The sequence below is a fragment of the Arachis ipaensis genome, chromosome B10, assembly GCF_059453495.1.
Source record: "Arachis ipaensis isolate K30076 ecotype BB chromosome B10, ASM5945349v1, whole genome shotgun sequence".
Taxonomy (NCBI): Eukaryota; Viridiplantae; Streptophyta; class Magnoliopsida; order Fabales; family Fabaceae; genus Arachis; species Arachis ipaensis.
Window position 1 is genome coordinate 31,225,691 of NC_142435.1, and position 12,118 is coordinate 31,237,808.

The window sequence follows — 12,118 nt, forward strand, 5'->3', positions numbered from 1 at the left end:
TGGGAAATAAGCAGTATAGCCTCCACTGATTTAACATTCAAAATTCTAGACTAAATCAATCACATTAAACAAAGATGTATATGGAGGAAAAAAAAGAGAGAAAAATAATAAGAGCATGACTAACGCATATGCATGATTGTCGTTAATCTTAACCCTCTTTTACATAACACTTAATTCTCATGCATGATTGTCATCACAAATTTTTTCTTTTTAATACCTATGGTTAAAAAAATAAATCAAAAGTTTTCTCAACCTGTTTTTCATGAGTTGTGTGAAAAAAAAAAGTCAAGTACAAAAATTTTATACTCAAGTGAAAGTCACTAAACAATAAAATTAGTCGTTTTAAATTAAATATTTTAATTATTGTGTTAATATATAATTAAATTTTTGTGTAAAATATAATGATAGTATACATTAAAGTATTAAATATTTGAATCCATTATATGTATATTCTTCCTTTTGGGTGAATATAAATCTGTTAGTTAATACTTAATACTTAATATTTTAGAATTAAATCATATTTTTAATTTATTTAGTTATTTTTGTTGAAAGAAATATTTTATATAAATTTTATTTGTTTATTTAGTTGGACCTTATTGGTACTGTGTGTAGAAAGTGAATAATAAAATATTTTGCTTTGTGAAAAAAATAGGGAACAACTATGCATACTTCTGTAGATAAGGATCTGATATCTGTATTCGAATCATTGATATCGGAGGGAGCTGTGTATGTTTTTACATACTTTAGAGTTAGCAACAACTTCGGATTGTACCGCACAACATCACATTATTTTTTATTATTTTTTCAAAAAAGAACTACTGTCTTATCCTCTTTCTGTGATACAATACCGTTATATGGTATTAAGTTAGTCCCTTTTAGGAAAATTATGGGATACTCTCCTCAACATCCTTTTCTGGTTGGTAAGTGTATGATTTATGGCAAGTACATAAGTTGATTTTTCTTTTGTTTTTATGACAAAATATCACTAAGACGGGTGATTTGTGCACAATCTTCTGTTTGATATTTATTTTAGACGTTGCTAGAGTTATGACCGGTGTAGAGGGTGAGAGAAAATATATAAAGGATGGCAAACTTATTGACATGTTGGTCATTCATATTGAGAATGACGGGTGCGTTTTTTCGATGCCCTTACTCAGCACTTAATATGTTTATATTCATTTGTCTTTTTCAATTTTCAGATGTTTGCACTATAGAGTTTCAAAAGAGAGGGCTTCCGCATGCACATATCCTTTAATTCATGAGTATCGAGTTCAAGCCACAAACACCAGATGACATAGACAAACATATAACAGCTAAGATTCTTGATGAAAATGAAAGGCCAAATCTACATGGAGCTGTTCAAAATTACATGATACATGGTCCATGTGGTCCGTACAACAAGAATTCACCTTGCATGAAGAATGGATCTTGTTCAAAGTTTTATCCCAAAGAGTTTAGACAGCGAGCACTCATTGATGAAGCCGGGTTTTCCAAATATAGGCGTACTGATAACGGTCGAACAGTGAAAAAAAGGGAATGTGTACTAGACAATAAGTTCATTATTGCTTATAATCCAGAATTGTTGCTCAAGTTCGGGTGTCACATAAATGTGGAATACACATGCCAAACAAGTTCTATTAAGTATCTGTTTAAGTAAGTACATAAGGGCAATGGCCACATAACAACTACCCTATACAACGCTGGTGATCTATCAGAAGCCACACAAGTTGTTGACAAAATTAGGAATTACTACAATTGTAGGTACATTTCGGCATGTGAGGCAGTCTGGTTTATTTGGATACGAAATCCAAGAGAAAAAACCATTTGTGATTAGACTTCCATTCCATTTGGAGAATGAGAAACCTGTGGTTTATGGTGAAACTTCTAATGTGAATGATATCGTTGAAAGAGCAATATCTCAAGTCCATGTTTTTGGGATGGATGGCGGCGAACATGTCATATCCCTATGCTCGAAGTCTGACTTATGCTGAGTTTCCAACCAAGTTTGTTTGGAAGGACGATGCTTCAAAGTGGTTTTCTCGAAAGCAAGGCTTCGCAATTGGAAGGTTGACTCATGTACCTGCAGGTAATGACGAGTTTATATTCAATTTTGATCTTATTTATTTGATGATTTAAATTTAAAATCTTAACAGCATGTACCCCACGCCCATTTTATTCGATTTATCTATACTAGAAAAAAAATGTTCAAATAACTTTCAGCAGTTATAATCTGCAAATTACACAATTTTAGAATTGTTCTATATTTTTTAGAAAAATTAATCTTATGCGGATGTGTAGCTACATAATAATTGAAATCATGTAGCCTAATCCATTTAGCAATTTAAAAGTGGGATTTTAAACAAGTTTTTTGCAGCAAATACCGAAGAATATTACCAACGACTTCTCTTGAATACTCAAAGAGGATGTATAAATTTTTGAGATATAAGAACAGTAGGAGGAACAATTTATCTTACGTATAGAGATGCATGCTTTGTCTTTGGACTCTTGCAAGATGACAGAGAATTCATGGATGCAATTAAGGAAGCAAGATCGTGGGCCTCAGGATCATATGTTAGAAGGTTATTTGTCATTCTATTAACATCCAACAATATCTCAAGACCAGAACATGTCTGGGATAGATGTTGGCATGAACTCTCAGATGATATTTTGTATCGACAGAGAATCGTGATGAATATAAGGGGTGAGTTTTTATAATTGCAATTATAAAAGTTCTTCATTATTGATCATTTTTAGTTTGATTAATTTTTTACAATATCGTATAATATGCAGAGTTAACCATATCAGATGATGAGATTAATCAGTTGTGCTTAATGGATATAGACAAGATCTTACATTCCTATGGTAAAACCTTGAAAGACTATCCTCCTATGCCTTTAGCAATTGAATTTGATAGTTCTTTGTTAACCGAAAGGGTTATCAGGGAAGAGCTACACTTTAACAGGGATGATTTAAAGAAAAATGCCTCAAACATGTTAGCCATCGCAACACCTGAGCAGAAATATGCATTCGATAAAATTGTTACAGTTGTGTATTGTGATGAAGGGTTTTTTCTTTGTGTATGGTTATGGGGGTACTGGAAAAACATTTCTCTAGAACCTTATGTCTGCTGAGATTCGCTCAAGGGGTGATATTGTGTTAAACATTGCTTCAAGTGGTATTGCATCTTTACTTCTTCCCAATGGAAGAACGACACACTCAAGGTTCAAAATACTACTGAATATAACTGAGGATTCTGTATGTAACATCAAACCTGGTTTCCCTCAAGCAATGCTGCTGTTGAAAGCCAAACTTATAATTTGGGATGGGGCTCCAATGGTTAGTAGGTACTGCTATGAAGTGCTTGATAAATGTTTAGGTGATATCATGAGGTTTTCTCCAACATATAACAAAGATTTGTCCTTTGAAAGAAAAGTGGTTGTACTAGGTGGAGACTTTAGACATTCTTCCTGTCATTTCATGAGGATCGAGACAAGATATTGTTCATTCAACCGTGAATTCATCTTACCTTTAGAAGTTTTGTCAGGTGCTCAAACTAACAAAAAACATGAGACTTTCTGTAGGGACGACTGCTTCAGATCAAGATGAGACAGAGCAATTTGGTGAGTGGTTATTGAAAGTTGGTGATGGTCTAATATGTGACAATATAGATGGTGAATCTGAGATATGTCTTCCAGGAGATATTGTTATTCCTTCTTCGAACCAGGCATTTGATGAGTTGGTTCATTTTTCTTATCCAAATATTTTTGATAACATGTCCACAAAGGATTTTTTCAAAGCAAGAACTATACTGGCTCCCACACTGGACATCGTTGAAGAGGTCAACAACCATCTGATGGCTATCATTCCTGGAGGAAAAAAATTATATCTTAGTTCGGATTCGATTTTTATGGATGAAGGGAATATGGAGAGTCAACTAGATCTCTATGGTCCTGAATTACTGAATAGCATAAATTGCTCTGGTTTGCCTCCACATAAATTAATACTCAAGGTTGGTGATCCGGTGATGTTACTGAAAAATATTGACCAATCCTGATGGTCTTTGTAATGGTATAAGGCTACAAGTTAGGAAGCTTGGAAATCATGTCATAGAATGTGAAGTCTTAACAGATAACAATGTTGGTCATATTGCTTTGACTCCAAGAATGAATATGGTACCAACAAATAAAACCGTCCCAGTTAGATTCCAACGAAGACAGTTTCCCATAATAGTATCGTTTGCCATGACAATTAATAAGTCTCATGAACAAACTTTATTTCATGTTAGATTGTACTTGTCCAAACCGGTTTTTATACATGGCCAACTATATGTGGCATTTTCAAGAGCTAAGAGTAAGAGACATTTAAAAGTTTTACTTATAAATCATGTAGGAATGTCTGCAAATTCAACCATCAATGTTGTTTATAGAAAAGTCTTTGAAAAAATAGGATTCTAATATAAATATTTTAATTTTATTTTAAATTCTGTATCAATGTATAATTATTTTACTTAAAAAAATGTAAAATAATTATTATTCACTATTTTTAAGTTAAACTTTGATTTTGATAATAATTTTATAAATTTCTTAATATAATAATTATTTTGTATTTTTTTTTTAAAGTATCCAAACATATAATTTTTTGTTTACTTTTACAAATTTTTTCGTGCTGAACACGGGTTCATACACTAGTACATACTAAAAAGTAATTATATTAACAGTAAAATATTATAAAAAATAACAATATTTAATAATTAACGTATGATATCTATATCGAAGTAATGTAGAAACTATAATAATAATTAAATGTAAGAGGTCATTAACTTAGACTCCTAAGATATTGATACCAAATTAATTTTAAAAAATATTTCTAAATAAAAAATATATATTTTCTTGCCATAATTACTAACTGTGGTAGCATAAACAGCCTTAATTGCAAGACAATTCTTCTTCATGTGTTGCAAATATATTTTAGGAGTTTCACATTAGAATTTTATAAAAAGTATTGCCTTCACAAGCATTTGCACAAATATTTTCAATTATTTATATAAAATTTTTTATGTTAAATGAAAGTTCTCCTACCTCTTTAAACAACACTAACTTATTATCCTTTTCATCATTAAAGAATGATCATAGAATATGGTACCTGTAAATTGAATTAAATTAAATATGGTTAAAAATAAATATAGATTTATTTATTTTATTTTTTGAATAATAATGCTTTTCAAAATTAATTTATAATTTATTTTAAAAATGCATAAAAAAATTTGTATACCCATAATCAAATTTGAAATAAATAGGCTAAAAATTTTAGAAATTAAAATTTATTAATTTAAAAATAATTAATATAAATAATTTGAAAAAAGGCTATTTTAAATCTTTTTAAAATTTTTAGAGACTGTTTAAAAATTTTTTAAATTTTTTGATGATTGTTTTGTACTTCACCTTAGGGACTGATTTGTCCAGATTACATACGTAGACATCAGTTATGTGTGCGAGTTAATGTTCCATGTGAGTTAGTAACTAATGGAAGGGGACTATATTATCTAACGAAAGTAAACATTGGGGACTATTTTATGTATTTTAAAACTTGAAGGACTAAAGTGTCCAATTTTAAAAATCTCAGGAACTAATTTGAATAATTACTCTATTTCTAAAATATAGAATGTTAACAAGTATTTTTTTTATACAGACACACCACCTCTTACTCACACACACTAAATAACTTTTTCTCAACTACAACCGAGTATATAGTTAGTTATCGAACTTGGTGGTGACTGTTTAAGGACAAATATATTTGTCACTGTGACACATATCTCAACCACATAAGTATTTCGACGACAACTATTCTATTGTCCGTTATGAGTCTCTCTGGTACAAAAACGCTTTGAATATCTTCGATAATCTCCAGTAAGATCTTCTTTAGCCTGTTTGCGATTGTCTTTGTCACTAGCTTGAAAAGGATGTTGCACAAAGAAATTGGCCTGTAATTTTTTGTGTATGCCGAGTCCTTTGTCTTTGGGATGAGACAAAAGTATGTTTTATTCATTTTCGATGGGTCTCCGTCATTGTTTAGCACCTTGTGTGCCCAATTTGTGACTCCATAACCAACCATTCTGCACATACTTTGGTAAAATAGTGCCGGTAAACCATATGAGACTGGTACTTTGTTTGGCTGCATTTGGGTGAGGGTTATCTTCACTTCTTCAGCTATGAAATCAGGTTGGATTATCTCCAATCTCTCATGTGATTCTTCCTTGTACCACCTTTGTTATTTCTTTTATACCATCGGTGCTTTCTACTCCAAAAAGTTTTTTGAAATAGTTGGTCATGACTTCTATTTTTTCTTCCTCTTTAAAAACCACCATCGCATCGTTTGTTATTTTCTCTATTGAGTTTTTTCTTTTTCTTTGAGATGTCTTTTGGTAAAAAAATTTGTGTTACGGTCCTCGCCTTTAGCCAAGATGCTCTTGATCTTGGTGTCCACCATACTTCTTCATGCTTCAAGAGTTCATTTGTATTTTTCAGCACATTTTTGGATTGAGAGAGTGCTTGATGTTCTTCTAGCTTCTTCTGATTTGCTCTAATTATCCTTGAGATGTTCCTAAAATTCTCTTTTGCCCATTTCTTTAACATTCTGCCACAGTTTCTTAATTTTTTTTCCATAGAGTTACTGCCTAGATTCCAAGCTCTCTGGACTACCTCTTCACATTCACTATTGTCCAACTAGATTTCTTCAAATCTAAACCTGTGCTCGCTCCTTCTTCTTTTATCTATTTTTTCTTGCATATCCACTAGGATTGGACAGTGATCAGATTTATACCTTTGTAAATATTGGACAATTACATTAGAAAAAGACTCATTTCAATGTATATTTGCGATTTCTCTATCCAATTTTTTTGAACATTATTGTCTCCTTCTGATTGTTTGATCACGTGAATGCATGATCATAAAACCAAGATCCAAAAGTTTGTTAGTTTGTAAAGCTTTTTGGAATCCTCTCGTTTATGTGTATGTGATGGGTAGGCCTCCTTGTTTGTCTCCTTCTTGTAGAACTTGGTTAAAGTTCTCAAACATCATCCATGGCGTACTGTTAATCTGCCCAAGAGAGCTTAAGAGTTTTCAAGATCTATGTTTATTGGCAGCCTCTGGTCATCCGTAGAAACCCGTAGCTCTTCACCTGTTATTGTTCTCTCCGGTGCTAATGATCATGTCAATATGCTAAGGGACATTGATGCAACTTCTACCACCAGATTGCTTTCCCACATCATTGTTAGTCCCCAAGATCTGCTTCTCCCTTGCCCCACACAATCTACTCCTATCACGTTCTCCAATCTTTCTCTTCTCCTCACTCTACTAATTTTATCTGCTTTTTTCATAGTCTCTATGAGAAAGACCAGGTTGGGAGATTTTTGTCTTAAGAGCTTGTTTATAACTCTAATTGCTTATGGGTTTTCAAGCCCACAACAGTTCCAACTTATCAGCCCTATTATTTCGATAGTGTTGTTTTACAGCCTCTGCCACTCCTTGTGTTGTTTATTGCTTCTTCATTTGAATTCCTTCCTCCTCGATCTCCATTGCTATTATTTCCTCAACTTTTCTTTTCCCTTTAAAGCTTGCTCCATTTTGTATTTTTTCTTCTCTTGTTTTGGTGCTCTTGGCTCTTCTCTTTCACTTCTTTAGGTTTCTTTCATCTTTTGGACTTTTTGACTTCTTTCTCCCCTTTTTCTAGTTTCTTAGCTTCTGTTTTTCCTCCTTCATTTGTTTCTTTTTGTTTTGCTCTTTGTTCAATTTGGTTGTGTGCTATTTTCGTTTGGATTAAGTTGTCTTCTACCATTTATGTTTCTGCTGGTCTCTTTTCTTTTTGTCTTTCACTTCCCCTCATTGCTGCTTTTGCTGCTTCATGGGTATTGACATTGACTTTCTCTTTTTTTTGTTGTCTTTGGATCTGCCATTGTTAATCTATCTAATTTTTTCAGCAGTTTCTCTTGATTTTCTTTAGTGTTTCCTTTTTTTGTATATCATTAGTGCTTTCATCCTCTTTGTTTTCCTTTTCCCCTGTCTCCTATTTTTATTCCTGGGACTTTCTCCCTTAGCCATGTATCCAGATTTTTAGATTTATTTTGGTATCCTTCTTCCTATTCTTTGGCTGTTTCACATATTCCTTCATCATGACCCAGTATACCACAAAAATAACAGAAGGTGGGTAGCTTTTCGTACTTTAGATCAACCCATGTTATTCCATCACTCTTGCTGCCAATGTTTGTGCCTTCCTTGATTGGTTGGTCAATCCTCCTTCTCACTTTATCTTTGATGAATCTTCCAAGTCCATTCCATCCTTCGAAGAGGTCGTATTCCATCACTTCTCCTATAACAATTGCTAATTTCCTCCTGAGTTTGATAGTTTTACAATGTTCAGGTAAATTCCAGATCTAAACTTTTACTTTTGCAGTAGTGAATTCCATTTTCTGTTGGGTCTGTATTTTTCTCCCATTTCTTCAATAATATCTAGGAATTTCTAAATGTCCATGGGTTGCCTGTAATTACTTTCTTCATATCATCCTTCTTCTTGAAAAAGAACTGGTAGAGCTTACTTTGTATTTCTTTCATTTGGAATCCCTCTGATTTTCTCCAGATGTTGAACATATCACTCTATACCCAGCTTTGATTGATGTCTTTCTCTGTTATTAGCTTCCCTATAATGCTATATTCACACATATGTAGGCCCTCTGTAATATCTCCTTCATCGTATATTACTAAAGTTTCCTCCTCCTCTTCATATCTTAGTTGTTCTGTATTTATTATCATTTGATTTGCTGACAAAATTTCTCCCTTTTCAGGTCTTCTAGTTGACATTTTGAGTTATTGCTAGCACTCTTTACCCTGGTGATTTTCTACTGTGCTGGAATTTTGTTAGGTTGATGAAGTTGTTCGTGTGGACTAAGTGGTACTTGATATGGTGTACAAACGGATACTTGCTATGGTGTACAAACAGATGGTTTTCACGAGTTGAGTGGGGCTGAAATGGATGTGTTCATGAGTAGGGGAACAAATAGACTCATCTCACTATACTCTTTGGTATCTGAGTGGGTGAAATCCTAGCGAGAAATCAAATCGATGAGATGAAACCTGCGTGAAAAATCAAATCGCAACAAGTTAATGTACTAAATCAACATGCCATTAACGAAGACCAGTTCAAGGGTTAATCCGAGTTACAGTTATAAATTTCGATGTCTAATTTGGGTCCATTGAAACTTTAAAGGTCAAATTAAATCTGACCTCAAAATTCAATGGCTAAAATGAGCATTAACTCTTACAATTATAGAGTGATAGATAGTAACCAACTTGGGTTGATCGAGTGGTCAGCTCACTCGTCCATTTAAGCAAGTGTCGAGGGTTTGAATCTCGCCTTATGCATGTAACAACCTATTTGCCAGCGGCATACCCTTAAATGGAGCTCAGAGGGAGATAATACTCAATTTGGTTCCTCAACTTGCACACAAGTCTTTATTTTGGGAGATAATACTCAATTTGGTCCTTCAACTTGCATGCGAGTCTCAATTTGGTTTCTGAAATTTCAATTGTCTCAATTTAGTCACCAAATTTTGCGAATGTGATTTATGTCATGTTGAACTCTGTAAAACGATGTCATTTTTATTTTGTCACTCAAATAGCCCAAAAAAATATTATAAGTGATTTTTATTAAAACTTTTTTCTCATAAAGCAAGTGATCCGTTGCCGTTTTTGGGTTATTTGAGCGCCAAAACTAACATGACAATATTTTACAAATTTTAGCATGGTATTTACTATTTAGTTGTCCATGTCAACGTTTCATTAACGTTTTTGTGTCAAAAATTGTTTCAGGGACTATTGTGAGTCACATTTACAAAGTTTGGAGACTAAAGAAAGACAATTGAAATTTCAAAGACTAAATTAAAACTCGTATGTAAATTCAAGAACTTAATTGAGTATTCACTCTTTATTTTAGTCTCCTAAAATTAGCGTTCTACTGCTTGATGCGTGAGTATCTTTTCTATATTTTCCTAGTGAATTTGCTTTCAATTTGTTGAGTTTAATCAAGAATTAATTATCTTTTAACCACTATGAATGCTACTTTGAGTCGTGTGCAATTCTATTTATTTTAGGTAGCATTTGGTTGGATTTGATGGAGCTTCCATAGAAAAAGAGAAGAAGGCTATATAGGGCAGGAATGGCTTAGAGGATGGAGATGAAGCTTACACAAATGGAAGAAACACAAGAATTAAAGGAGATGACCAGCGAGGAGCGATGCGTGTGCGTACCTGACGCGTGCGCGTGATTTGGAGATTTGCACAACAACACGTTCGCGTGACTGACGCGTACGCGTGACATGCGCCACGTGTAGAAAACGCAGAAAATGCTGATTATTTAATTAATTCTAATTTAAACTTTATTTTTATTTTAAAATAGGAAAAGATATTATTTTAGTTTTAGAAAATAGATTTTAAATTAATGAGGATTAGATATAAAAGAAAAAAGAAACTTCTCTTCAAGGGATTCCAACATTATTCCACTTTTCATTCCACCTCAGCCCAATTTACAGTTTATCAGAATCCTAGTTTTCACTTTTTTTCATGAGCAACTAAACCTCCACTGTTAAGGTTAGGAGCTCTGTCTATTGTATGGATTAATTCTATTATTTTTCTATTTTAATTCATGTACTGAATTATAATTTAAGAATTATTTTCGTTCTTTATCTTATGAATTTGGGTGGAACGGAAGTATGACCCTCTTTCTAATTGAGTTCTTGTATAACTTGGAAAAACTCTTTACTTGAACTACAGTTTGAAAACAATTTCTCCTAAATTCTAATTATCTGGACTTAACGGGATACATGACATATAATCCTCTTATATTTGGATAATTAGGATTTTTCTGGCATAATAACTAGAATTGAACTTCACCCCCTAATTGGAATTAATTGACCAAGGAATTGGCGGTTGACAAAAGTTAGAGGAGACTAGAAAGGTCTAAGGAATTATAGTCAAGTCACATATAGTTTGCCATGAATTAAATATTACATGATTAAAATAAATTAATAAGAAAAGTCAATCCAAAAAATAGATAACTCTGAAGCCTTAACTACCTTCTCTATATTGTTTTTCCAACTTATTTACTTGCCTGTCTTCTGATATTCTGAATTTACTGTTTAATACTTTTAAACTCTCAGACACTATTTTCTACTTGTCTAACTAAGTAAATTAATCAACCATTGTTGCTTAGTCCCTCAATCCTCGTGGGATCGACCCTCACTTACCTGAGGTATTACTTGGTACGACCCGGTGCACTTGCCGGTTAGTTTGTAGTTATAAATTTTGCACCAAGTTTTTGGCGCCGTTGCCGGGGATTGATAGTGATTAACAACTACTAGTTATTTGATTGCTTAGATTGGGCGTTTTAGTTTTAATTTTATTTAAATTTTACTTTAGTATTTTGAAAAAAATAAATAAATAAATAAATAAATAAATAAATAAATAGCACTAATATTTTTCTTAATTTCTGAAATTAAGTTTAGTGTTTTCTAATTAGTCTTATTTTAATTTTTCTTATTTAATTTGCCTAATAATTTCAAAATTTTTTGTTCTATTTTTATAAGTAATTTTCGAATTTTAGAATTAACTTTTTTTAGTATCTTTTATTTTATTTCTTTTACACAGGTTACCTCACTGGGAATTCTCTACACTCTGACGTAGAGATTCCCATCTTTTCTTATATTCTGTCTGTTTATGCGTAGGAACAGAGATAAGGAACCTCTCTTAGACTTTGATCCTGAATCTGAAAGGACTTTTAGGCAACGTTTGCAACAAGCAAGACTTTACAAGGCTGCAGAATCTACTATGGATCCTAACAATGCTGCTAATGCCAATGTGGCAAATCCGAATGGGAATGAATAACAAAGGAGAGTACTTGGGTCTTACTCTGCTCCTACTGCAGAACTTTATGGGATAAGCATTGTGGTGCCTCCTATTGAAGCCACAATTGGTCACCCTGGTGCAACAAAACTGCCAGTATCATGGTCTTCTCCATGAAGACCCAAATCAATTTATTTCTAATTTTCTACAGATTTGTGATACTGTGAAGAC

General features: G+C 32.9%; 1 protein-coding gene across 1 annotated transcript; it reads left to right on the forward strand.

The window, feature by feature from the left end:
• Positions 1-1,941: 1,941 nt before the first annotated feature.
• On the forward strand, positions 1,942-11,929 carry LOC148579578 (uncharacterized). Its single transcript, XM_088490685.1, has 6 exons — positions 1,942-2,086; positions 2,791-3,044; positions 3,115-3,544; positions 3,669-4,026; positions 4,076-4,288; positions 11,770-11,929. The coding sequence occupies exons 1-6, from the start codon at positions 1,942-1,944 to the stop codon at positions 11,927-11,929; spliced, it is 1,560 nt and encodes a 519-aa protein (XP_088346811.1).
• The last annotated feature ends 189 nt before the right edge of the window (positions 11,930-12,118 follow it).